Source organism: Sus scrofa, chromosome 15, assembly GCF_000003025.6.
Source record: "Sus scrofa isolate TJ Tabasco breed Duroc chromosome 15, Sscrofa11.1, whole genome shotgun sequence".
Lineage (NCBI taxonomy): Eukaryota > Metazoa > Chordata > Mammalia > Artiodactyla > Suidae > Sus > Sus scrofa.
Window position 1 is genome coordinate 7,486,323 of NC_010457.5, and position 27,878 is coordinate 7,514,200.

The following is a 27,878-nucleotide window of genomic DNA, read 5'->3' on the forward strand; positions in this document are numbered from 1 at the left end:
GCAGGATTACGATGGCTCAGCTTCTTGGAATCACTTTAACCCAACACTGTGGGAAGGAAACAAAGTTGAAGTATTATTATTTCAAAACAATATTTGTAAATATTAGAACACCCATCCTTAGGGGTTACCTGGGCTTGAGTTGCACAGCAGGTATGTGATGGGGAACCCCTGATATGACAAAGATATAGACATGAGGGAGGAAAGACTGCAAACAGGAAAGGCAATTAGGAGATGGGCGTGGTCTTTCAGGAAGGAGATGCCCAGTAGCTGAAACAGGATTTAAGTGTGAAGAGTTTGAGGAATTTGAGCACATTTGAGGAACTCGTGGATGTAAGATCATTAGCACTCACTGAATGATTCAACAGGGACGTTAAGAGAAAGAGAGGAGCCAGGGTTTGGGTTTGGGTTTGGGAGACTGGATGTGTACCCTACATACGTGGAACTCCAGGTGAGGATGCTCAGAATTCATGCTGATGGTCTTCTCTGATTCTCCTTGTGACATACTTTAAGCATTTGCAAAGTGGTCAAAGTTAATGAGACATTTTACTTTATCTCCTTCACAACTTTCAGTGGCCAGGTCTAGAGTTCATACATGACCAAGTCTGGGCTCCTTCACTGTTTTCCTTGATGCTTGCCAACCACTACAATGGAGCAGTAACTACATGGCCACTTTCTTAGAGAAGCATCAACCCACCAGCTCTGTGTAGTCCCTCAATTATCTAACCTTTTCAATGACAGGATGGCTGCTGGTAAACAAATAACCTAGAAAAAAATCCATTATATTACCCACCAATCCCTTACCTCCTGAGTCCCTATTTCTGAACTTTAGTTCACCTCCAACAGCTTTTTCATCATTTCCAATCTAGCTCCTGGCCTCCTGATTCTCATACTAGAGATACTGATCTCAGGTGGGGAATAAGCATCAGAAACAGATAAACTCATAGGACACAAATCTTATGTCCCTATTCTCCTGTTTTCATGCAAATGTCCCAGTAATTAAATCAGGAAAAGAAAATGTAGCAAAAACATATCAGCCAAATGGTTTCAAAATTTCAAAAGAAGCTGTAAATATGGTCCTTTTTAGAAGATCAGGTTCTAACTAGAGTATGAGAAAGGGTAACAGTTGTTCTGATGAAGCAGTTTTTAAATTCTTGTCAGTGATTTGAAGAGAGATAACTGATGTATGTTGAAGAAGCTGGCAAGATTTTTAAATAGTTCGGACGCTACAGGGAGGTTTTTTTTTTTCTTTTTTTTTTCTCTTAAAGCAATGTACTCAGAAGTGTTGGCAAGATTTTATTTGAACGTAGCAGTGCTTATGTGAGGAAGTTATTTTGAATTACCCTAGTATAAATATGTATGACTTTATTTGTATTGAAAATTTCCTTTGCAAGTGAGTGACTGAGGGACTGTTACATCTCTATTGCTTGGTAAATGATTCAGGTTTTTCATTTTGGAAGTAAAATATTGTACTCAGAATTCAAAAATAGTATCAAAATCCTGTTTGTGACCACATGATTTTTGCACTTGCATTAATACCTTTTACCTCTTATCTGCCGTGTAGAACAAACGACATCTGTTATTTTAAAGTCTGGCTTTTTTATATGGCATTCATACATGCATGCATTCATTCATCCAACAGACATTATTCAGCGCCTCTCATGCACCAAGCTCTATGCTAGGCAGTGGGGAGACAGTAAAAGTATTAAACTGTTCTTCTTCATAATGTATTTCAGGTCAACATTCTGTTTCTTCCAGGTAGTTTTCTTCAGCAGAGTCGAAATCTCAAATTCTAGGGTCATATCCTATTATTTAAAAGCTAAGCCTGCTAAATGTTATGGACAAGGCTATCTTTAAAAGATCATTTTTCCTCTGAATAGAAAGCATCAAAAGAAAGATGAGAAGAGGTGAGGGTCCTGAGTGAGAAACAGGACTTGAAGAGAAAGGGGAAAGGAGAAAGCATTGTAAACAGCACTTAATATTTTTTTGCCTCAGTATCTTTGGGCAACTGGTTATTGGTCTTCGTAAAAGAAAAAAAATCTGCTGGCAGGAAAAACATTTAGCCCATTGACTGATGGAGCCTGAAGGAGAAACAAACTCATCTTCTCTCTTTTCTTTATTTACCTATTGTGTGATCTTAGAGGGTGAAGGGATCCTTTATCTTAAATTACAACTATAAGAGTTCCCACTGTGTTGCAACAGGATCAGCAGCATCTATGAAGTACCAGCACACAGGTTCAATCCCCAGCCCAACATAGTGGGTTAAAGAGTCTGGCGTTGAGGCCGAACTGTGGCTTGGATCTGACTCCTGGCCCAGGAACTCCATATGCCATGGAAGGCCAAAAAAGAAAAAAAAAAAGAGGAAAAAAAATTACAACTGCACGATTGCCTTCTTAAGTAAACCATACTTTTACTAATCCACTTCATTTTTTTCTTTATGATTTATTTCCTTCCTCAGAGAAAACCTCTTATTAAATTTTAATACATTTACTCAAAAATAAACCATGAAAAGTCTCATCAGAGCCATTTAAAGAGAAAGACAAATGTATACACACAATTCTGCATTTGCCTCTTCATTTTTTTTTCAGAACATATAAAACTGACAATGAAGAAAGGGAATAAAAGTTTGTGTTAAATAGTGTTATTTGGTACAAAACTTGATATAAAGGAGATTGTGTGGGTCTGAGTGTTCATGGTCCCTGCCACACCCTCATCTATCCTCATTCTTATCTCAAGCCTATGTAAGTATGAAATAGGAGATCAGTTTACATTCCTTTAAAGCTTCTTAATGACAGATTCCACAAACAACAACAAATATTTCCTATGTAATAGGCACTCTTCCAGGGGATTGGGAAAGATTCTTTAGTGATAGGTCACCTTCCTTTCTCAAACAAATTACTCTTTAGAGATCCTAAATTAAGCAATGGTTAAAAAATATCTCCAAAGGATGGTACTTTGCCTTCATATCACGAAAAGCATGACTTTGCCCTAATTCAAAGTCCAGTGTGATTTCAAATGACACAAAAATCACAAGCATATTTCACCTAGTGAACTACACAAGAATCCTCAAATAGAAGCAAAACTTCAGTACAGGTCATCTCTACAGAATAACTATAGCAAATTATTGTAAATAATTTTTCAACATCCCATATAAACGCTAAATGATGGTAGGTGATGATACAGTTTAAGATCATGATGATCTCTAAACTGAAATTCCAAATACTTAGTAGATAAACTGAGCTTTAGAAAAACAGAGTTTCAATTTTTTGTTCTTGTTTTAAAAGCCACATATTTTCTGTGAACTTTGAGTGTTGCTCTGCCCCTCTTGTCTAGAAGGGTGCTAGCCATGTGCCAAGAACAACAGGTAAGCCAGCTTCCCTCAACCCAGAAAAATTACCCCTTTGCCACAGGAACCATACTTACAGTTCTACAATGGCCAAGGAAAAACCTAATAGCAAACGGATTTTTTTTTTTTTTTTTTTTTTGCATGTGTAGCAAAGTTAGTTCCAGAGAGAAAAGAGAAGCTTGGTTTGCACTGTAGCAGAACCATTGGAACAATATGCTCCCTGTGTCCACAGCCCAGTTCTCCCCTGACACCCTCCTTTCTAGGGCATAGGGTAGAAAAGTCACATACACAGTAGATCATGCCAGCGCCTGCTGACACAACCCTACTCCCAAACTTGCAGTCAGCAGAGTGAAGCAATGTCTATATTATATACGTATTCTTACCTTTTTTTTAAGCAGATGTTTCAGCACTCAACAGGGAGGTGGGAAGAAGACACTGCAGGCAAATTCTCTTAGTGCTCTTTCATCCTCTCTACTCCCTCCCCAGTTCTTTCAAATTTCTGAAGGTTTGGTTGAGAGAAGGTATAGAGCTTTGAACAGTATTAAGAGCCTCTTCTTTTTACCTTGGATGAGTATCTTTGACACTTATTGGCTGCACTCAATGGGCTGTAAGAGTGCTTCCTCTTATGTGGTATAGGGAGAATTATGTGGAAAAATATTTTTTCCCTGAAATTTTAAACGGAAGTGTGAAATACATAATCAAATTGTAAAATACATTTATTCATCTCAGAGGTTAGAATCACAATGCTTGTAATCACGAGCATCCAAACTTTTCTGCTACATATTGAGAAATTTCATATTACTTTCCAAAACCTTTTTATCAGTAAGCATTAATTCCTATATAATGCAAGAACTAGTTAAACAATTCCTAATAAAATTAGTTGTCATTGGTGTGTCTCTGGTTACAGTTGTAGTGTAGGTTTGATCCCTGGCCCTGGAACTTCTGCCTGCTGTGAGTGTGGCCAAAAGATTGTAAGTAAATAAATAAAGTAATTCACATAGTTAAAGAAATAACAATAAAATAACTAAAAATAATGAAATAAGTATCACCTAAAATACATGCCTCATTCACTCTGGTTTTCTATAATTTAACTTCATATATTTTTCATGATAATGCAGAGAAGGAATTCCTATTTATTGCTATGCCTATCCTGTACCAGACATTTTACAAATATTGGCATATTTTTTCACAACCAGCTTAAATTTATGTCTCCTTTTGCTCATTTTAAAAATGAGATTCACAGGGGCTTCATATCCTGTACTTGATACTCAATTAGCACTCACAAAGGAAGGAGTCAAATCATTCATTTAATTTCAAAGCCTATATCCTTGCCACTAAAATATGCTGTAATTAAAGAGAATATATCTGGTGTCAAACACATTGATGACCAGTTCCCAGTCAATAAGCAATAAAAGAAATTTTATAAGAAATACAATCAATTTCCAGATATTCCTGATCTCTTCTTCATCACTCACTTGTCCTCTCTTGGGCCCAGCACTGGGGCTCGGGCAAGCTAGCAGAACCTGCCCATAGCGCTTCCTCAAGTCAAAGGGCCTGGTGAGATGACTGAACAAGGAAAGACACTTTATCTGGGAAGCCAGAGGCCCAAAGCCAGAGAAACCATTCTACCTGAGCCAATACTGTCACTGGAAAAATGAGCCTAAGTGTTAGGTCCAAAAGGCAAAATAAGCTACACATTGAAAAATGAGTACTAACCGAGTCATCCAGGAGGAATGGAAGTGGGTCACAATGCAGTGTGCAGAGTGGGTGAGTACAAGTGGTTCGGAAGGACATCTGTGAAGGGTGAGAAGATGCTGGGTGTGACATGTACATGGTGTTGGCCGTGAGGGTGGATCTGGAAGATTCAAAGGCCAGAGAAGAACTAGACACTTGAATTCTAGGCAAAGTCCTTGGTTCTCTCTAGGTCACATCTACAACTGCTGGGCCTAGAAAAGCAGGAGTTTATATTCTTAGCTATTAGCATTTCATAGTTGTGATTATCATGAAGAGGAAAATTTTTGAGAGTAAGATTTTATATGTAAGTACCTGATAATAACCGCAAAAATAAAAATAAAAATCATTCTTAGGATGCTGCAAAATTAGAACTAATACACAACATTTATAATTTGATGTTTTAATAGAATAAAGACTTTTAAAGAAGACTGCAAAACAGCAGTAGTTATTTCCAGGTCACTAAACAATCTGTAGGTGCAGTTTCTGGTCCCATTTCCCTTTACAAAGGAAAAAGAGAAACTAGGGGCTCACTCTGAGCCCCTAGGCTGGTGTCCAAATAGTCCTTTTGGTAGTTTTGACCTGAAAGAAGCTTGTAATGGATCCTTTGAGAAAGGAAACAATTAGGGGACCCTTGAAGTGTTTTGAGGAGTCTTAAGGAAAACAAAAACAAGAAGACATCAGTATCGGCGTTAAATATCGCAATACTTTTTTCCCCTTTAGCATTTCCCTTGATTCGTCAGCTTTTGCATCAAAAAGAAAATCTGGCCTTGTAGGTATTTAAGAGACCAGGGGATTTCATTTTCCATTTAGTAAAGTGATTTTCTCCCCCACTATAGGTACTTAGAATTAGAGCAAACCCTAGAATAATTACGATTCCAAAAGGGAATGCTCAGTTCATTGTGAATGGCCTTACAACAAAAAGTGCTCTGACAGCCAAATTCCTGGTCTCCAAATTTGTAAGTTTGCCCTTTTTTTTCCTCACAAGTCTTACTCAAGACTGTTTCTGAGCTTCTGCACATTTAACCCTTACACTCAATGACAAATGTGTTACTAAAAAAACACAAGAAACTTCAAGTTCATACATTTAGACTAAAGACAACTTATATTTATAACCAAATTATGACCATACTGAATACAAGTTAACTGCTTAAACTAATAGAATAAAGAAATACTGTATTTATTCTAATGTCTGTGGCTATGCATCCTTTGAAGCGGTCTAAAGAACCATAAACCAGCCAAAAATCCTATGATGCTTTCCTTTTATTTCTTCACTTTGATAACAGTACTCACTTCTGAATAGAAAAATTATGATGATGCTAAAAGAATGTTTTAACTAGTCGAAATTAATTTATACTGTCTTCAATTGATCTGCATGTTCCATGTTATTTTTTCAACCTTTCATTATGACAGTAAAGCTACACTATAGTGAAGTTTCAGGTGCTACTTTAATTCTCAATAAAATGCAAAGGAATGGATACAATGTAGATATGGAAACAAATTTAAATCGCTAATAATCACACGGGTAGTAATCTGCAAGGCTAGTATTCAAAATAGATTCTTTGGACTTCAACCCACACAGGGATATAAAAATATCAGGGATATGTTTCTCTGATCATTTTTAAATAACTGTAAATCAGCCCATATATTAATAAATAAAAATTTTAAATTATCTTAAATTAATGTATGAATTATTTGTCAATTGCTTCAATTTTCACTTTTTGACTTTTCTAAATAGACATAAGCAAAAAGTTCAATGACCGAATTCCAGTAAATAAACATGGTGCATAATTAATGCACATCTCTGCATTCAGGGAGGAAAGTGACTTGATCTTACATGGGGTATTGTTTTTCCTAATTAATTGTAGTTCTGTCACGTGTTTGTATATGATTGCTACATAAATGATTTACAAATTGTTAAGAAGTTTTATGGATATATAGGAAGAATAGTACAACTCAATAAATAAACTTTTACAAGTCTCCAAGAAATTTTACATTAAAATGTTACTTTGTTTCTTCGTCCTAAGAGAATGAATTAAAAAAAAATAGTTAAAATCAAGCATTAGATATGCAAATATATGTTCAGATCAGAGATACCAAAATTATTCAAATGATTAATTATTCATCATAAAATGTCAATTAATAATTATGAAGCATAAAAGGCATCTTTCTAATGCATCTTTATTTTTCTTGGCCTAAAAAGGACTTAATATACATGTTCAATTGACTTCTAACAAGTTTTAAAAATCCGACAAAATAAACAAATTGCAAACAAGTGCAAACTCTGAATCTTAACAGGAGAACAACAAATATGCTCAAAATGAATGGAAGACAAAAAAAAGAAAGAAAGAAAAAAGAAAAGAAAACAAAAGCCATAGCCACATTCATGACGCGTGCAGGCCCATATTCACTCACCTGCTAGGTAACAGGGCAACCTGGCCAAGAAAACAACCCAACAATTCAAGTTGTGCATTTGCTTAGCAGGTACAAAATACAGGATATGATATTTCTCTCTGAATTGATCAGTCTTCTTGAGGGTCAGGGGTGCTCTGGGAATTTTTTACACTTTCTAAACTGTCATTAAAAGAAAAAGCACAGTTTAAGTTTCTTTAAATTACCTATTGTAATTTCTAAAGTCTGTTAAGTACTGCTCAAGTATCACCATAAATGAGAAATTTTTTTCACGTTACTTTAATTCTAAAGTATTTTCCTGTACCAAGTATTATTCACTTTTTTTTCCAGGAAGATTATTTCTAAAAGAAAAAAAGAAGTCAATTTGAACCAATAAAACTCAGAAAAAGGAGCCATTATAATTACTGAGATATAGATTTATATTTATTTAATTACTACTATTATTATTATTTTACTTTTCAATGACACCTGGGGAACTTGTTCTCTGATGACCCAGGGAGTTATTTTGGTCAGGGTGTCCCTGACCTCCTGCTGGTAGATTAATTACATATGAAACACTGTGTTTTCAAAACGAAATGATAAATCTGGACACATAAAGGAGGCAGAAAAGAATCAGCGAGAGAGAAGAGATGTTAAGAAACAAAACAAGGGATTGCAAAAGGGAGATAGAAAGGAGAATGTAGGAAATGAAATTGAGAAAGAATTTCAGGAAAATAAGGATAAAGGGCAGGGATGAAAGGAGCGCGAGAGAGAGGAAGGGAGGATTTGGGGTTTTCAATTCCCTGGAGAGGGTGCTGGCGTCCGCGCCCTCAACGCCATAGCCTTCCAAGTTAAGGCGAAAGCCACCTCTTCGGGCCTGCGTCGCATCCAACTTACTCCAAGTTTTCTGGTGACTCCTACAGGGCCCCTTTCCGTCCCCCTACCCCCACCCCTTATTGAGATTGACAGTCGCGTGGAGGAGGCTTTTCCAGGCACAGCCTTTCTCATGGTAATCAGCCCCCAGCATCACCTCCCGGCTGCGGCCGCTCCGGCTCGGTGCGCGGCTCGCGGACCCCGGGGACCGGAAACAAGGCGGCGGGCGGGTAGCCGGCGAGCGAGCCAGGTCAGCTGACCCGGCCACGGGGCGGGGGTCGCGGGGTTCCCGGGCGGGTACAGGTTTGGGGGAGGGCAGGCTGCGGCGGACACCCCCCCCCCACGTGCTCCTCCGCCTGCGCGGCTGGGCCTTACCCTGAGATCAAATGGAGGGACCGAAGCTGGGGGCTTGGGGGACAGAGCGCGCGGAGAATTGGGGGCGAAAAGCAGACCTGTTTTGCATCAATAAATTAAGACGCTCATTTGAGTCCTGAAGTTTGCTGGTTCCTGTCAGAAGAGACGTTGGCAAAAACCACTGAAGCCGAGATTCAGCCTTAACTTCAAAAAATAAAATTAAATAAAATGAACCCCTCAGCTGGCCGCCTTGCTGAGGCCAGGTGACGTGCGAGATTCCACAGCCCGCGGGCCTCGCAGCAGGGATGTTAGAGTCGGTCTGAGATTCTCTGGTCCTGTTTTGATTTTGTTTGAAAGGGCTTCTCAGAAAGATGCTCCTGGTTTTTTTTTTTTTTTTTTTTTTAATAGACTTTCTTTCCCCTCCTATCCTAGGCTCAACTCCGAAAGGATTGGATTGTGAGTTTGCACGTGAGAAAACCGTTTGGCTTGGCTTGGACCCCTGCCTCCCCGCACCCCCTCCACACACCCCCAATCCAGGGGTCCCTCTTATCACCCTTTGCTTGCAACTCTAAGAGAAGTTGCCCACCTCCTGCATAACAACACAGGGTCGAAATAATTCCTCTAGATGAAAGATCAATTCCGTTTCAAAAAGAGAATAGGTTCTTTTTTAAAATTTTTTCCACATGGTACAAAATAAACAGAAATTGCTTTTTTAAAGAAATCATTAGCTGTGGCCAAATTCGAATTCCTTCTATAGCTTGTGTGTTCAAGGGCAGAAACACTGTATCTCTTCGGGCATCTGGGCGGGCAAACCGAGCTGGGGGCAGGGGAGAAAGGGGGAGCGGCTGTGAAAGTTAAGGAAATTGACAGACTGAGAGGTGAATGGGGGGACAGGCACCAGGTCCTGGCTGGAGGGAATTGGAAAACAAAAGTGCATCCTCACACTGCTTGGGTGGAGGAACTCCTGAGGGAGGCAGTTTGTTTCACTCAAAGAGACCCTATAGAATTATTTTTCTCCCTTCTATGTCGATTGCAATATTATTTCACATTTGCATATATCTGTTGTTTTAATCCCCTTGGTCTGCGCTAATCTCGAAATGGACTATTAATGGGGAAGGAAGACCGGGAAGGAGCGATTCATTTGAAGGACTTGCTTTGCTGTGTGAGGATCCGAAAGCTAGCAGCTCCTAGTCCTCTCTCGACTTTTCCCTGCGTCCTGCGCTCCTGCATCCCGCTGGTCCCACGATCCCCATTGTCCCTGACCTGGCCTTCGGACTAAAAGAGTGTTCGGAACAAATTTATATTTCGGCTTCGCCAGATCCCACCGTCTCTGCTTTGATGGGAACTCTCGGTCAATCGGGAAGGGTGTGTGCCAGGGGCGTGCCAGGCAGGGGCGGAGGGCAACCCACCGGCGCTCTCACCCTCACAGGGACAGCTCACATGCCACCATCTAAATATCCACATTAATGGAAACTTGAAAGATTGCTTTTTTACCCTAAATCAAATACTTGCACATCGGGACTCCCAATGCCTTGTTGAGGCTGCCTCCTGCCACTTGAACAATTACTGAGCCCAGAGTAATCAGATGATTAGGTGTTTTTAATGGAAATACTTGTCTGTCTCTTTTTTTTTTTTTTAAGTCAGATCCTAAGTAACCTCACATTAATATACATAATAAAGACAAGTAATTTGTTAGCCTTTCAATAGGATCCTTTGACCTGAGGTTTTTGTCAGTGAGTGTGTGTCTGGGCTGGAAGCTCCAGTGGCTACCTGGGTTCCTGAGGTAGAGTATTGTCTGGAATCACTCCATGCAAGGGACAGCTTTTTCCTAGAAATGGAAGAGGAAAGGCTGAAAAGCAAACTTCTAGAGAAAGCTGGAATTGACTTTTTTTTAAATAAAAAAGTGGGAAGAGAAAGAAAAAAGGACATTAATAATAGAAATAAATCTCAGAAGAGGAAGTTGATAAGTCATATATTTATAGAGATAGAAATATTAAAAGAAATGCACAACATAAGGTGGAGAATGTGCCTGACCTCTGTTGGAAGTCTTTAGTTTTCTTTTTTTATTATTAATTTTACACTGATGATCTTGAATGCTCCTCTACAGGTAATTTATCTGTAATGGGATGGGTGAGAAGATTCTCAGTGTAATAAATACTCAAGGTGGGAAAGAAGTGAGTCTGTAACCAATAGTGAAAATGTACTTTCTTGTAGGCTAAAGTCAGAACTAGCTGTGGTCATGCTGGGTGGCTACTGCTCCCCCCCTTAAAAAAAATAAACATACAAAATACAAAGACATGCACCTCTGGGAGTGTGGATGTGGCAACTCTTGTGGTGGCTTTTCCCTCCTCTGAGTGCAATTGCCAGTGAGTCTTGCATTCAAAGTCTTGCTTTAGGCACACATTTCAAAGCACAGTTCAAAGCAGTTTATCTTAATATAAGTAAAAGTCTAGTGTTGGATCAGGGTGTTATTTGTTTCAGATTTCATCAGACTGAAAACAGGGGGCTGTAACATATTAACAATATTAAAGCAGAAAATTTTGGCATGAGGCTGCTCTTCAGTCCTCTTGACACCTCCACCTTTACCTTTGCAAGAAAGCCCAAAGGCAGTGGGACTGAAAGTTTATTTGTGCTCTGAGGTTCTCAAGCACTTTCACTCTTAAAACAACAACAACAACAACAACAACAAAAAAACCTCACAGTTCTTTAAGAAACTGAGCCTGAACCACTGGAGGCTAAGAGATTTCTTCCTTTTCCTATAAATGCCTGTGCTCAGCATCCTCAAATTTGGCTGTCTTTATTTACTTCTATATTAGTTCCAATTATGTGCAGTGTAAACCAGCTTTTTGATTAACAAAACAGCAGAGCATTGGTTAAGAACACTTAAACTTCAAAAAAAATTCCCCTGGGAAGTGGGCTCTGAATTGGTTAATAATGTGCAGTACTTGCTAAATTGCTGACTTCCAGATGTGGAAAATATCTTTCTTGTTTAGGACCTATGTAACCTGATTGGATTACGACAGAAGCGTCACGTTGGAAGCTTTTGAGTGATTATTTAATTAACCATACAGTAGAAAGCTGTATTCTCCAGGAAATCCCTTCCATATTTACATAACCAATCCCTTCAGAGCAAAGGTGGAGTCTTTTCTTTTTAATTTTACTTTAATTGCAATATCAAAAAATGTATACTCCAAAACTTAGACCCCATGCCGTTTAATATCATGCTCATCCTTCCCTGCTAAGTTCCTCTATGGCCTTTCTCCTATTCCTCCTGCCTCCCTACACACACACACACACACACACACACACACACACACTCCCTCACTTTGTAGTGAGGTCTCCGTGAGATGTAGAGAGACTCAGAGATCGAGGCAACTCAGCCCGCTATGTTAATTCACTTAGAGACCCTTTTTAAAAATGCCAAACCACTTTTTAGTATTGGGATCCAATCCAGAAATTCATCACACACACACACCCCCAACACACACCCTAAAATGCAGTTCACATGCAACATTTTTTTTTTCTGGCTCTGGCATCTAAAAAGACAAAAAAATAAGAGAAAGGGCAAAAAATTTAGTTCCAGAAGCTGTGCTGAGAAATCCACACAACTTAATGTGCATCTCAAATCTGGTCATTAGAGATATCTGTATAAGAAGAAGCGATCTGGATTGAAGAACCGGGATCTTTCCCTTTAACTTTCGCCCCTTAAGAGTTCTCCAGTTCTGTGAATGGTGTGCACCGTTTTCCGCCCTGTACTCTGTAGGATTTAGTGATGAGGAGATGAGGATAATGATGCCAAAGGCTTTACGGGGGGGGGGGGGGCGTGGAGAAGGGAGGGAGGGAGGCGAGAGGGAGGGAGAGAGGAAGGGAGGGAGGTGGAATTTCATTTCTTCCACTAAAGCGTTTGCGGAGACTTCAAGGTATAATCTATCCCAGATCCTTTCCCAGAGAGAAACTTGGCGATCACGTTTTCACATGATGCTCACGCTCAGGGCGCTTCAATTATCCCTCCCCACAAAGATAGGTGGCGCGTGTTTCAGGGTCTCTCTCTCTCCTACAGAAAAGAAAAAGAAAAAAATGTCATTAGAAGAGGCGTAACACGTCAGTCCGTCCCCAGGTTTGTGTTTCCTGGAGTGGCCGAAAGAGATCAGTTCTAACCTGCTCCGCAGGAATAACGGTCCTGCCTCCCGACACTCTTGGCGAGGTTTTGTACAGTTTGCTCCGGGAGCTGTTTCTTCGCTTCCACCTTTTTCTTCCCCACACTTCGCGGCTTCTTCATGCTTTTTCTTCTCACCATTTCTGGCCAAAACTACAAACAAGACTTCGCAGGTAGGTTTTTTTCCCCCTTTTCTCTCTTTTTATTCCTTTTTGGCATGGTCATCCCCCACCCTCCTTTCATGATTTTCTCCTTTTAAGTGAGGATGGGAGTCTGAAGTGCGAAGGAGTGTCTGTGGGTAGGAATTTCAGGTGGGTTTAGCTCCTTTACGGCAAGCTTTTCCCAAGAGTGACTTCTTGGATTTCTCTCTCACTCCCTCTCTCTCTCCTTCCTTTTCTCTTTTTTCCTCCTCCAAATAATTTGCCCTGTACCTGTCCATTCAGGTAACCAAAGGTGCCTTTTGCTACCCAGCCTAGGAAAAGTTTTATTGAGAACTATGTGGTTGGAATAAAAACTCTTCAGGGGGAGAGGTTCTGCTCTATTGTCATGTCTAATTCCAATTCATTGTATTCAGCAATTAAAACTTGGCAAATACCTGTTAATAATTACAAAACTTGATGGATACAAACCTACCAAATTCGGGAGCAAGTCTTTCTCTTAGATATGGCAGTCCAACCTTTTCTACCGAAGAAGGCTGTTTTCTAAGCAGAAAGTTGCTTGTTTTTGTCTGCTTAGCGAGTTTCATTTCTTTATTTCATTCTTTGTGTGTGTGTGTATGTGAAGTAACACCTCACTTCTGTGATGATAAATAAAGAAGTGAAAGTCCTCATGGAACTTGAGTCGTTTACCAAAGTAGTGGGGGGGGGGGTCACTACAGTTGGGAAGAAAACTGTCAGGATATTAGAGTTTTAAATTAGGGATAACTTTTGAAATTGTATTTCAAATGGCAAAGTAATATAGACATGGATTTCACAGGAGACACATACATACAAATATTCCATGCCATACTTTGGCACTGAAAAGTCAAGAGAGATAGCAGGAGTTCCCAGGAACAGTGGTGAGCCCCGCTAACATGAATGTGTTTATCTCCCACTTACTTATATATTTTACATGCTCCCCCTATAATGATGAAGGCAAGATTACTAACTCCAGAGTTAGAAATAACAGGCAAAGATAAAGTTTACAGCACAAATGCCCTGTCTCTCCCTCACACACAAATGCTCATAAAACTAGCAGCTTACTTTATTAAACATATATTTATATGCAATCGTGTGTAAGTCTCAGCATGAATACAGACAGGCCAGCTGTTTCATCCCAGATACTTGTGTGACCATTTCTTTATTTCAGGAATTTTTCCCAACAATTTCAAATCCATAGGAGAGCCAAGAAATGAGAAAATGTGTTAAAAGTCTCCCACTATGCCTAGGTTAAATTCAAGGTGCTTTCTAAATCATCCACTTCCCCTTCTTTCTGCCCACCGCCCCCCCAACCTCCACCCCTGTCAGCAAATGTGTGGAAACTGATACTCACTTTCCAGGTTTTCCGCAAAGCCTTTAGCACAGGAGACAATAGGTGCGGGACGTGGGGACTGAGTGTGCTCGGCAGAGAAAGGGTTAATGGCCCTTGTGTTACAGTTTGCATCTGTTACATCTTTTATAGCCCCCTGTTTAAACTAATCCTCGAGGCACAGCATCTTCCCAACCTCCACCGAGTTTCGGGATTCTCCTCCTCTCCAGCCTGCCTCTGAGGTTCCCCTTCTCCAAGTTTTGACAGTTTCAGCTGAAAAAAATGCAGCGCCTCTCTCGATTTTTAGGTACAAAAGTTTCGAAGCCAGAAAGGATACGATCGTTTAGTAGAGCTTAAAAGTATTGCCGTCGCGGTTGGACTTTCTCTTTCCTTTCTTGAGGGGAAAAAACAATTTTCTACTGGAACTATTTAAGGGAACCAGTGTGGGGGAGCATGTGTGTGAGTGAGGTGGGGGGAAATACTTAAGTAAATATTGTCAAAGTGGCGAAGGTTGGGGGGAAGGGACAGTGTCCAAAGAAGCTTATAATTATATTTTTTATTGCGGCGTGAAACGGGAAATTTTAATTTGGGGGCGGAGGTGAGGGGGGAGGAAGAGACAGTGCCTCGATAAACTCCGAAAGGGGAGGGGAGGGGGCGCGGGACGAGTGGGCTTCCTATAATTACTATTATCAATTTGCCCAAGTGTGCTTCATCCGGGGGTTGTTTCGCGTTGTTTGTTTGTTTGTTTGTTTGCTTCCTCTGGGGAATGGGGTGGGGGGGGATGAGACAAGATGAGGGCTAAAGAAAGCCTCGCCTCACCCCAAGTTCCGAGCCAGGCTGAGGACTTTTCGGAGGAAAGGGTCCGCCTAGCCCTGAGTCAAGCAGCCTTACTGTACCGCCGTGTGCATTCCCTCATACGGTCAGGAGTTATGACTCATTTTGAAGATGTAATTCTTGTCTCTCTGATCCCCTCGCGGGTGCAACACACCAAACAGTAACAAACACAAAGCGCCTCGGGGCCAAGGCTGGGGGTGGGGGGCGGGGAGGGGGCCGCCGAAGTTTCGCTTTGGCGTTGGGGGGCGCGGATGGGTGCTCGCCGGGGCCCTGGCCCGGCTCCCCTGGGCGGCCCGCGCGCGTTTCAATGGGCGCGGGCGATGCCCACATTGTCGCTGTGTTTGGTTGCTAGATCGAGCCTGCGTGCTGCCGAAGCAGGGCGCCGAGTCCATGCGAACTGCCATCTGATCCGCTCTTATCAATGAAGCAGCCGATCATGGCGGATGGCCCCCGGTGCAAGAGGCGCAAACAAGCCAATCCCAGGAGGAAAAACGGTAAGAAGCGGCCCAAACCAAACTTTTCCGGGCCACTCCGCGGCTCCAGACCGGGGGAGAAGGAGGGGGAACGGGAAAAGGAACCGAGGCGGCGGCGGCGGCGGCGCCCAGGGCTCGCAGGCGAGCCTCCCTCCGCGGCCGGCCCTGGAGCCCGGCGCGCGCGGCGACTGGACAGGGGGGAGTTGGGGAAGTGCCCGGCAAAGTGAGCGTCAGGCGCCGGGGGCTCCGAGAGCTGGGGTCCGGCCGGGGCCCCGCGCCCCCACCCCCGCCGCCCCCTGCGCCCCCGCCTCCGCCCTCCCTCAGCCTCCGCCTCCCGCTCCACTAGCGCCCGGCCCGCCGGCTCCCCGGCTGGGCTTAGGGAGCGTCCGGCGAAGGCAGGGCGGGGGCCCCGGCGCCGGGTCGTACTGGATCCCGGGGCGGGGGCGGGGGTGGCAGAGGGACTGCGAGGGCAGGAGAGGAGGCCTGGGGCTGTGCCTTCGCAAGGCTTAAAGTTTCTTGCCGGAGTCGCCCGGCCGCCTCTGCATACGCCAAGTAACGGTCCGCAGGCAACGGGGCCCGGCCGGGCGCGCCCGGACCCTGGTGTGGGAGGGACTCCGTCGGCCCCGCGCGGGGTCCGGCGAGATCGGTGCGGGCTCGGGGGCGGGTGGTTCCTCTCCAACAGGCTCTGGTCCCACGCCGGGGGCTGGCGGAATCGGAGAGCTCAGGGAGACTTTTCCGGGCAGTTTCAACATGGTCAGGAGGAGCCCGTTATCCAAGCTGAGTCAAGGAGGAAGGAGATGGGGGCGCGAGGGGGACACGTAGAGCAGAGGTGGGAGATCAGAGGGTTGACAGTTTAGCAGAAACATCTCGGGAAGGGTCAGAGAAGGGAGCGAGTGAGAGAGGAAGCGAGAGGAAGGGAGAGAGAGAGAAAGACCTCCTAGGTATTACCCCAAACAAAATCGTGGGAATAAAAGAGAAAAGTGATTGGCAAGAGCGCAGAAGGCGCCTGGGGGAGGGGAGAGAGCTGGGGACCAGACAGGGTGCCGGGGGGGTGGGGGAGCTGACGGAGGATACTGAGTTTAAAAAGAAAAACCAACCCCCCAAAACAAACAAGCGAACTAGCGCCAGCTCAGACTGGGAAAGGAAACTTCTCGCTCCCCTCGCTCTCAGCCTGATCACCCGGCGCGGGGCCGCGTTGACGCTCCCAAGCCGGACCCGGGGACGCGGCGCCGGCCTGGCCTCGGGCCTCCCGCAAGCCCAGCCCGCGCCTCGCGGGACCGCCGGGGCCCACTTGGAGCAACTTTTCTCTAGAGAAGACCATTGTGCGCACCCCGGGCCTGCCCCTGAGCTGCGCGGCAAGGGGAGGGGGTGGCTGGGGGCGCGGTGAGAGGTGCTGGAGGGAGAAAAACACAAAGACGAGGGAATTTTGATTAGAGACAAATGATGCTTCTCTCTGTCTCTCTGTCTCTGTCTCTCTCTAGGTTTCGCGTGCGCGCGCGCGCGCATGTGTGTGTGTGTGTGTGTGTGTGTGTGTGTGTGTGTGTCTTTTGCTTGTTGTGGTGGAGGTGTCGAGCCATATGGGGGAGTGATAGAGGAATTTTAGTCAGAAACTGTTCGTTATGTTATCCTGCCTTTTCCCTTTGTGCTGCCTTTGATCTATTTGCTTGGCTTAGTATTACAAAAAAACAAGTACAATAATATATTCCGAGCTGCTTCTCCAGGATCCAGTTCAGGCTGCTTCTTTTTAAGTCTCTCTCTCCCTCTCTCTCTCTCTCTCATCCTCTCTCTTAATTTAATTTTTTCTTCACCCTAGTGTCTGGCATTATTTAAGGTGGTCCTTACACTGGAGACCTCCCCTTCCCCATCTCTGGGTAATTTAGTAGACACTAAAATTACACCTAATGTCCCGCTCTCCTCTGTTGTGTTTCCTCTGTTCCTTTTATTAAATGTTGGTTATTGATTTTCTAAAATCAATGTCTGTTGTGGGGCTTTTTCCCCCCTCTCACAAGTATCTAAAGCACATTGCTGATCAACTGGATAACAAAAGCTTTGTGTCAAGGAGGCTTTTTTTTTTTTATGTTAAACAGTTTTTTTTTTTTTTTTTTTTTTTTGAGAGAGAGAGAGAGGGAGAGAAAAGAGAATAAGATTTAAAGCAAGGTTCTCAGAAGTGTCCTTTTGCACCAGAGACCATTTAGAATGTTTGTTTCTTCTTGTCTGCCTCCTCCAGCCCCCTTCAGGATTTTGCCACTGTTGACTACCCTGTCCCCGGTAGTGAGGTCAGGCCAGAGCCCAGGCTGGGGAAGCAGAGAGCTCCAGGTTTCCTGGGAGCCCTGTGAGTGGGAGCTGGCAGAAAAAGAGAGGCCTGCTGGGGGCTTCACAGGTGGAGCAGAGTGCCAGGGAGGTGCTCAGCCATGGACACTGCTTGGTTCTTAGAACTGAACACTGTTTCCCCTTCACTCAGCCACTAACTTAGGAGAAGGCTCAACACTCCAAAGTGGAAAGTTGAAGGGTACATTTTAAAGGCATTTAGCCTAGACCCTACAACTTAACAGCAATAATTATTTCCCAATAATTTGTGGGAGGACATGCTGTGAATTGGTTACTTGTCAGTGTTTCGCTTTGGGTTTAATCTGACTGAGCAATGTCCTGGTTTTGAGAAGCAGGTAGAAGAGGGTTTTTTTCACCCTTCTTCATTTTCTTTCTCATCAAGCACGTATCCAATGCCTTTCCCTTTGGGAATTGCTAGGATTTATCTGAACTGAGTGGATTTTTCTTCTTTCCTGGATTCATGGAAAAGATGTCACTTTTGAGCTTGTGTCTTTGCCGATAACACTAAATATGATGATGCTTATCAAAATCATACAGAAATTCCTGGAAAGGAATAATGCAATACTAATCATAGAAGTAGAAGCTGCATGGAGGGGGGGGGGGAGGAGGGGAAGGAGGGGGAAGATGGTCATCCAGGAAACTAGAATGGCACTGTATATAATTTTAATGAAGTCAACAGTGTGTGTATGTATGTACAGATAGATAGATAGACAGACAGACAGACTAAGGTGACAAGAAGATAAAATGTATAAAGCAGTATGTGTGCATTTGGAATGCTGGCCAAGAACATGGGTTAGAAGACGATGCTGTATACGATTATTAAAAAGCAAAGGAGAAGGAGGCAGCTCGAGGAAAACAAATGTACAAAGAGAGAAACAAGAATCTAAAGACTCTCAGGCTAGCAAGATGCCTGGCAAAGACAGTGCCAGGGCCAAGTAAACCCGTAGCAAACAGTCCCCTTTTCCCCACATGGAAAGGACAAAATCTCTTCTCAGAAAATACGATGTGCAGGAGGAAAGGAGAGAGGGGTGAGGGAGAAGGAGGCAAAAAGCAAGTTGCCCGAAGACAAGAATGTGTGTCGGTTTCAAGAAAGTTCAGTCAGATGATCTTCAGTCGCCTGACTCACTTTGTAGTACTTTCACTGAAGCTGGAGAGGAGGGGGAAAACCCAGCCCCCCTTTTCATTCCCCTGGTTATACCCTACTATCTCCACATAGCCTTCCAGGCAGAAATGAGCACTTGGGAGCAGGAGATGCCCAGCTGCTGCCTGCCCCTGGCAAAGCCCCGTTGTAACTTGCAAAGTTTGTTGCTTTAGTCCCTGATTCGGGCGCTAGGCTCCCAGGGATGCTCGGCCACCCTCCTGCCTCCTGCGGAGCCTGGGAAGACTGGCCTGCCTCCCCAGCCCACAGTCTTCCAACATCAGCCTCTGAAAAAAATCACACAGACACATGCACATTTTTCACCAAAATCAAACCATAGAAACTGCTTCTTTCAGAAAAGAGAATGAAGTTGTCTTTTCAATGAAAACTGAGTTAGGAGTGGTGGGAAGAGGGACATGGCAAAAAGAGAGAAAAGTTAAATTTGATTTCAAAGTTTCAGCTAAAGGGTTAGGCATTGTATGGTGGAGTGGGAGAGATTTTTACAAACACCTTTGGTCTCTGATTTTTCAGTAGGAAAGAAAAGGGATAAAGTTGGGTATTTTCAGGGCTTTGGATCCTAGAGGAGAAACAATCAGATGAGCAGAAATGATTATCCCTGTTTAAGATAAGCCCTCACTCCCTTAACCACTTCCTGAGAGGGAGTGGAAATGCTGGTGGTGATGCTTGGAGGCAGTGGAGGACAGAGAAGTTGTTCCGGTTTCAGAGATGCTTAAATGAAAAAGGAAAGAAGTGCAAGCAAGCCCCTTCTTGAGGATGTGGTTCTTGGCTCTGCTCTCAGAGAGGTGAAGTTGGGATGGGGCAGCTGTGAGTCAGAGCCCCTCAGTGCACTCTGAGGCAGGGAAGTTTCCTTCGCATTGTAGTCAGTTCAGACTTGGTGATCTTTGCTTATGAGTGTGGAACCCTTTTGCAAGTAGCTTTCTTGTAAAGTTGATGAGACTGTTTTGTTGACTCTCAGAACACTCAGAGGCAGTTTGTTTGTCAGGTACCAGTTCTGAGGGCACCCCAAAGATATCCATCTCCATCCTTTTCTGTCTGTGAAGAGCTTCTGCAAGTTTTGTCATGCTGCACACACACAAAGCTAGGGGCTGTGTATCTAGACTGATCTATTTGTTTTATTTCGGTTTGGAAAAACTAAGTCAACTGGGGTAGAAACATGCCTTCCTTCGTAGCAGAGTCACCAGCCTGCTGGCATCCATAGCATGACTCTCCACCAGGCGTAGGGGTGGGCCAAGGATCTTAAACTTTACATTATTTCTCTATCACCACATAAAGATAAATTCACGTCTTTAAGCATTTATTTCCAAATACGAAAAAAGCCAAGATTAACGTTCCCCACTAAATTGCTATGTCATATGTTTCAGATGCTTCCTTTCTTGCTTGCTTAATTTACTCAAAGAAAATTCCAAGAGGTTATCAAAGGCACTAATGCCATATTAAGAGTCTTTCCTGGGAAAAAAATGTGTGTCTACCCTGAAGGTAGGAAAGGAGGGTATTTCCAGCTCTCTAAGCAATGCCGCATTTATTCCAAGATGTGGGAGATTCTTTTCCTTACAACAGTTTTTGTTATCTGCATTCTTCCAAGGCTTTTAAGGTGCATTTTCTTCTGTGTGAAAGAGAACTCTTTGTCCTTTTCCTCTCCAGCACCGTGGCTTCCCAAGGTAGACACTATTTTGTGCCTGTCACAGAGAGAGGGAGTGCAGGTTTGCAATGCTCACAGACAATTGATTGTCTGCCCTAATGTGTTTCATTTACATGTTTATAACGTCAATGGTGCTGGGGTGTCCACTGTACCATTCATTCCCGCATTCCCACAAGGGGGCAATTGTCTGAATGGCCAAGTCAGACACCTTTTTGATTGCTCTTTGGTTGTCTTTTTAGAGCAGAGAGATAAAGGGGGAAAATCTGTGATGCAGAAACACTAGTTGAAAATATACAGAATTAAATGTCACCACAAAAGCAGATGTTAACATAAGCCCAAATATGCTTTTTAGCCAAGATGTGAAGGTTGAAAAAATAATTCAAAGCAGAGGGAAGGATGATTTAAAACCAATAAATATAGCCCTCTTCCCCTCCTCGCTATTTCTTTTTTTTTTTTCTTTAGCAATCAGAAGATGAAATGTGATTTTTCCTTTTCATTTTTAAGCCTTGAAACATCTAGGCACCTCCTCGTTATTTGTATGTTTGCTGTGATTTGTGAATTTTGTATATATTTACATAGCTCTGTTTATGCCAACAACATCAGCTTACCACTTGGAAAAATCTATTGAATGACTATTTGGGCTGTGGGGAGTGTAAACTTTTAAAAAGTAAGATCCAAGTATTTCTTCATCAAGCCTTTTTGAAAAGGCAAGCACTAATAATCAGTAGACTCTGCGGAAGTCTTTGCCTTAATAGCCACATGCCAAATACTTTTATCTTGGGTGACAGTCATGTCAGAGTGAGACCTCTCAGGAAAAGTGTAACTCCTAGTTACAAAGTAAATAAAGAATTTCGTTTTAAGGTGTTCTGTACTGTTCTCATACTGTGGGGGGTGTGTGTGTGTGTGTGTGTGTGTGTGTGTGTGTGTGCGCGTGCGCGCGCGTGTGCACGAGCGCGTATATATCGTGTTTCCTCTGAGGGAGGTGAGAGGAAAAACCATCCACGCGTGTGTGTGTTGGCTTTTCTCTCCACGCAGTTCTCCCCTACATATTATGCATATATGTAGCAAACATGAATACACCTGCTTTAAAAGAGAGAGAGAGAGAAAGAGGTATTTCACAGTTCAAATGGTGCCTGGCTGGTTCATTTGGGTAATACAGTTATTAGAAGTTGGTCTGATGGCGCGTGTGGTCCATCAGGAGAGAAAATACTCCTAACTCTTGTGGCATCTGGTGGGAGGTAAACGGGAGTGGGGGGAGGACTTTTGTAATTTTGAAGGAAATTAGGGAGAAAAAAAAATCGCCAGTCTGTGAAAAGATTTTTGCCTCTCCGGGAAGACACACACAGTAGCTGCACCGTTAGCTGAACCTCTGACACGGCGGTCTTTTGAATGCCTTAGGTATGATTTCACTTTCGCTCACATCAATGCTGACCTGAATGCCTTTCATATCTGATCCGCTGTGTCTCTCCCAGTAAACATCCCCTGAGGGGAGAACAAAGAAAGGAGCTCTTCTTCTTCTTAATCACAATTCAGCCCTTTCACCGCCGGCAGGCTCCATTTGCATTCTGCCACAGAAAGCCAAGATGAAAAGAAAGAGGGAGAGAGAGAAGGAGAGAGAGAGGCAGAGGGTAGTAGCTGAGTAAAATAACTTAGGTGTTTGTGGCTGTTTGTTGGGCTTTCCCTAGTTACCAGCCTTATATAGTTGACGCTCAACCAGGCCCTGTCCCTCCTGACAGGCATATAGTGTTACAAGATGGCATGTCTGTACTATTCATGGCCACCCGCTCAACACTTGAGGTAAAAAGTGTCAGGGCAGGATCAAATTCTCCCCCAGAAGCCTGTGAGATGTGGGTCAGGTGTGCGGACCTTCCCCTCTGGAGTGCTGCCTAGTATTTGGCTCTTGTTGTTTCCCCTCAGACCAGGGAGGTGCGGGCCCTGGAGGGAAGGGGCTGGGCTGGGGGCTGGGCGGGAAGGGCTCAGAAGGGGAGAAGGACACATCTCCAGAGGGCCTGGTCTGGTTTCAGGGATGGGTGTCTGGCCCAGAGGAAAAGGGAGAAGTGCTTACACCCAGCCTGAACGCACTGATAGATCTTCAGGAAAACTGGAAAAGACTTTCCCAATTTTTCCCCCCTGACTTTTTATGATAATTCATATTTTCAAATGAAAGGGGAAAAAAGCCAAAAAAGAAACTCTCAAATGAGCCAAAAAGGAAAAAAAAAAATTCTCTGAAAAGAATTTTAGGGGGAAAAGTTGTTCTATTTTAAAAAGCTTTGAGGGCTGTAAAGTGCCACGTTTTTCACACCTTCTTCATACTTTTTTTTCAGATTTTTTTAGTATGTTTAACATTTGTGAGATGACAGCCTTTTTGTATCTCAAACTGGATGCTTCAAGATTTGTAGGGAGGGGTTGGTGGTATTCACGTTCTCTTGAGAAAGTTTATGCCTAAAGGGCTCCTTCTTACTGGGAACTGTTTAAACCCTTGCAGGCGGACCTGTCAGGTTTTACTGTGTTATTTGCCTCCATTTTCAACATGCAAAAGTAACATGCAGTTAATGGTATTGGAATGAGACCACAGCAAGAGCAGAAACCTCTCGTGACAACTTTTCAGCTACATTATCTTGCTCCTAAACTGTCTTGTCTTTTTTTTTTTTTTTTTTCTTTCTGAAACCACTTTTAAGATACCAACAGTTTTTCTTCAACAATTAGATTAAGCATATAATGTGGGTGCGCGGGCGCAGGCGCGTACACGCAACTTTGGAAGTGCAGTCGTTTTAAACAGCAGAGCGAATAATTGGAACCGGGTTGCGGGGGGGGGGGGCTTTTGCGATAGTCATTGCTACAGGTTTCACTTATAAGAGCAAAACCAGCAAAGATATTAGAAGTTGTACACGAGCATGTGACACAGATTCCTGATTCCCCCCACCCCTTTTTTTCCCAGAAGATTTACAGAATTTACAAAAAGAGATTATCCGTACACCTTCCACCCCTCCTATCCACCCCCATGACCCAAGCAATGAAGGATTTAGGCAGATTTACTTCAGTAAACACCTTTGGACACTTGGGGGAAAAGTGGGAGTCTGTTTGCAAAAGGAGGCTTTTGTTAAGTGAGGTACGGGGATAATGCTTTACCAGGCAGCTGTGATATTAACCTACCCAGCAATGCAGGAACACTTTTAACTCTTTGAGTGCCTGGCTCTTTGCACTCAGCAGATAAAATCCTGGTTCTCCAAAGACACTCAGAATTCTGGCTCTAGCAATTTATTATTCAGACAAGTCTTGTAGACATGAAAACTGTTCAAGCTTTTAAAACAATGTGGTTTAATTAGATGAGGTGGACTTACATTGCTTATAAGCCCTCCAAATGGTGGTTTATAATTGGCAAGGAAAAAAAAAAGAGAGAAAGAAAGAAAGGAATCAAGGCAGCACATTAAAAATTCCAGGAAATATCTTTAGAAAAGCTATTTTCATTTCCAGCTTTTAAAATATTAGACTACGATAGTTAGAGGGAATGAAGCAGCTGGGGCCTCTCTCTTCACTATAAAAGACACCAGAAGTTTGTAATGAAGAAAGGGGTTTCAGCTGGAAAAGCTGTAAGAGGCCAGCTCGGACAGTGACATTATCACAGGCCTCGCATCTTTTCAAGAGGGAAGTGTTGCCTATCTTTAGGAGCTTGGGAGGTCATGTGAACCTCGAGAGTCAGGGCCTCAGGCAGCCTCTTACCAACTTGAGACTTTTCAGAGCAAGCAGAGAGGCATTTCTAAGAGGAAGGAGTTAATGGTTATTTTTTGCTGGGCACAAGAATAACTTTTCAGGTGTTGCATTTGGGCTTAAATAAGATTGCCTTATTTAGTTTCGAAAAAGAGTGTAGGTGTCAACGTTCGAGCAGCCACAAATGTGTGAGAAAGTAAAGGGTATGAGACATGACAGAATTAAAGGTGTTTGCTATGTTGTTACACCGTGTGTCAGGCTGCAAGCTCCCTTTGTCACAGCCTCCTGGTGATTTGACAGCGCAGATCTACTTCCCTTCTAGGTGATACAGCATTTTTTAACTGGAGTTATAAATATGGTACCCCCTTCGCGTTGCACCCAGCCTCCCAGATCCATGAATCCCGTCTGAAAGCATCTTGCCCTGAGACACAATGAACAAATGCTGTATACAGGGGGCTGTGTGCTTGGGGGCCGGGCATCGCCAGCATCACAGTAGCTGGCATTGACTGTTGTTTGGCAGGAAGGTCCTCTGCCAAATCATTCAATAATTAAGTTTTATGTTATTTGTATGAACGACCAAGCATGCAGTATTCCTTTTCAAATCAAAGGGAGGCTTAAAATTACTTTTTGAACACTTTCAGACCATGGTCAGGTCACAGTTTGGGGGCTGAATTAAAATGATCTCATTCATGATCTAATTGAGGTTGGCAAAACCTTAGCAGTAGCAGGAGTACATAAATATAAATCAAAGACCAAAATTTAGCAAATCATATCATTTGCTAGAAATCTGCTCATGAATTATTCTCCGATTGCCAACCCAGAAGTTAAACTTTGTCTCCCCTCAGCAACAGTAACTGCGCATATTTTTTCAGGCTCCTGACAGGAAAGTTAGGCTGAAAAGAGGAAAGAAAAGGAAGATGATCAATGTCTCATCAAATATTGGGTGTTTGTAACCCAAGAAAGTATGAGAGCGAATAAAATCATGTACATTACAGTGGAGGCTGCAGTCTTGGTTAGAAATTATCATGGGCTTCTGGAAACCAGACTTTGGAAGAACAAGCAGCAGGGACACGTAAGGGGTGGAAAGGGAGCGAACATGTGAGAAAGATCTGATTGAACTTTGCTTTCATTTTTTCAATGGGAGAATGCAGTCATCATAATGATTCCTGATTTTTTTTTTTTTTTTAGTACAAATTTAGTTCTGTTACTGAGCTGAATTGAGGGGATGCGATCTGAAGTAGTTAGTAAAAGACAGTACATAAAGATTGGCATACCTAGTTAAGTTGCCTTTATTTTTTAAAACATTACTATAAAATTAAAACTCCAGATAATTTTATTATAATCCATGAGACTAAATGTCATGTTCTATTATATGTTATCCATTTTTAGTTGTTCTTCATATTTCTTGGTTGCTGTGTGTTATTTCAGCTTAAACCACACACACTCTAAATTGGAGGAGACCTAATTCTGAACTTAAAATATTTTGAAGTTAAATTTTTTTAAGTCCCGCTTAAATGAAGACATTCTTTCAAGCAAACAATAAACATATAACCGGTCAGTTCAGCACGTTTTATTTATCCCAAGAATAATATGTGAAGGTGCATTTTAAAATCTTGAGGATAAAATAGAAACATTTTAAAATAATCTCAGGTGATAGAGGTAGATGACTGCATTCCTTTGCTAACAGGTAATTGGCTTAATGATTTCCTGTGACAAAAAAGGCAAATCTAACATCAAAACATATAATGGATTCCTCTTTAATGTTGCTAACATGACAATACAGTGATTTTTGTTCTTTCTATACTGTTTAGTATTTCTCTTTATAATCAGCTCTGAGAAAGAAAGGTACACCTGACAAGGTGATAGACACTCCCTCCCCAAAATAATCAATGATAGATCCATAGATTAAGATATCATGCTATTTAAGACCTGAGGTTTTTTTCCCCTCTTAAATAAATGAGTAAATTTCAAGGATTTTAGTGCCTAAGTGATCTATAAAATGCAGTAGTTAGCTTTCACTGTTTTTTAAAACCTAAATTTAATTTAGATTGTTTTATATTCCTGAGTAATTGTAATCAAAGAAACTTTGCAATTTGCCTATTCTTGGAAGTACCTAAGTTTCTATTTTAGACACAAAGTACATCAATGGAAGTGTTTCACATCATGAGATTTCTCAGTTTTAAGAGGTGAGGTTTATACATAAAGAACTCAGTAAACTGTGTTTTCATAATAAATAAACCCATTAAAAGGGGAAAATCTCTAAGCAAAATGGTTGTCCTCTAAAGATTTTCCACCACCTTTGCTCTGCTGTTGGGAATTTGAAAACTAAACACAACCAATGTGAGTGTGCATGCATGGACACATGCATCCTAGGATCTCAAGTCTGGGATTCTTCTTAACTTTCACTACAATCCTATAGCTTGTAAATGAGATGCATTTCAGCAAAAATAGTAGAGGTGAAGAATTAATTTAGACTCCTGTTTAGTAGGATTTATTGTAAGAGAAAAAAGTGTTCCCTAGGCCACATGACTTACAAAACTTACTTGCACCTATTAATCTAGCTTTAAGTGTATTATTTAGGATAAATTACAAGCTTTGTGCTTTTAAACTGTTTTCCTTCGTTTTCCTTCAATATTACCAACCTTAGAACAGATTATGCTAAATTGATTGCAAATTATTATGGTTTTTTAAAACAGCATTCAGGACTTCTGAATAAAGATAGTATTTTAAAGTAGTGTTTACAGTATTTAAAAAAAAGAAAAGGGGAGAGGATTAAACCCTACGGAACACTTAGAAATGTGTGGAGTTTTATACTTGTACAGATAAAGTGTGAGGTAGCCTTGCCCTGTGAAACCAAGACCACAAATGATATGTGTCAGTAGGTTCTTTGATAGGGCTTCTGGCCACAGTGTTTTTGTGCTGTCAAACTGCTGTGTTGAACAAACACCTCCTCTGGGACAAAGTGATAAATGCAGAGACAGGCTGGCTTCAGCCAGTCTCAGTAACCTCCTCCAGCACGCCCCCCACACCCGCACCCACCTCCCACCTCCCACCTTCCAGGCACCCCCACCCCCACTTTGCCCCTTTACCTGAAATTGACATTTAGAGCGGATCCCCAGGGCTTTTCAAGGTGTCAGGGGTGAATAATTATTGGTACTCCCCAAATCTTATGAATCAGTCCTCCGAAAAAGCAGGCAAAGTATCTTTTTCTGGCAGGCTTTATCTAGTCTTTTTTAGATGGAAATGGACTGAGCTTATAAACTTTTGCCAGCTTGAACTTTTTCCACTTTTGCTTAATCATTTGAAAACCACTTGCTTTCCTCTTGTCTTCCCCCCAGTCACCAGAGTTTTATTTTCTAATGTTCAAGCAATTACATTGTGCA

The 27,878-nt window shown here is 42.5% G+C and overlaps 2 protein-coding genes and 1 long non-coding RNA gene across 8 annotated transcripts in view; 2 read left to right on the plus strand and 1 right to left on the minus strand.

Moving 5' to 3' along the window:
* LOC110257200 lies at nucleotides 1–10,604 on the plus strand. The gene is made up of 2 exons (XR_002339483.1): nucleotides 1–8,588; nucleotides 9,125–10,604. It is a non-coding gene; the product is annotated as an uncharacterized LOC110257200 (long non-coding RNA).
* On the minus strand, nucleotides 10,276–27,717 carry LOC110257199. Of its 3 annotated transcripts, XM_021076510.1 has the most exons (3): nucleotides 14,379–15,145; nucleotides 12,851–13,001; nucleotides 10,276–12,746 (listed from the first exon to the last, which is right to left on the minus strand). In XM_021076510.1, the coding sequence occupies exons 1-3, from the start codon at nucleotides 14,487–14,489 to the stop codon at nucleotides 12,691–12,693; spliced, it is 318 nt and encodes a 105-aa protein (XP_020932169.1). In that variant the 5' UTR covers nucleotides 14,490–15,145; the 3' UTR covers nucleotides 10,276–12,690. The 3 variants fall into 3 exon arrangements, 2 of the variants coding, with proteins under 2 accessions (XP_020932169.1, XP_020932168.1); XM_021076509.1 differs by lacking the exon at nucleotides 14,379–15,145 and adding an exon at nucleotides 13,482–13,611 and having other exon boundaries at nucleotides 10,276–13,001; XR_002339482.1 differs by lacking the exons at nucleotides 10,276–12,746; nucleotides 14,379–15,145 and adding an exon at nucleotides 27,585–27,717 and having other exon boundaries at nucleotides 12,908–13,001.
* Nucleotides 12,557–27,878, plus strand: part of ZEB2 (zinc finger E-box binding homeobox 2) — a 132,469-nt gene continuing 117,147 nt past the window's right edge. The window contains exons 1-2 of one of the 4 annotated variants that reach the window (XM_021076506.1): nucleotides 12,557–13,021; nucleotides 15,541–15,682. In XM_021076506.1, the coding sequence (XP_020932165.1) occupies nucleotides 15,610–15,682 (73 nt within the window). In that variant the 5' untranslated portion in view covers nucleotides 12,557–13,021; nucleotides 15,541–15,609. Of the gene's footprint in view, nucleotides 13,022–14,391; nucleotides 14,662–15,153; nucleotides 15,274–15,323; nucleotides 15,349–15,540; nucleotides 15,683–27,878 lie in introns of those variants that run through there. The other 3 variants (XM_021076507.1, XM_021076505.1, XM_021076504.1) reach the window with 3 other exon arrangements.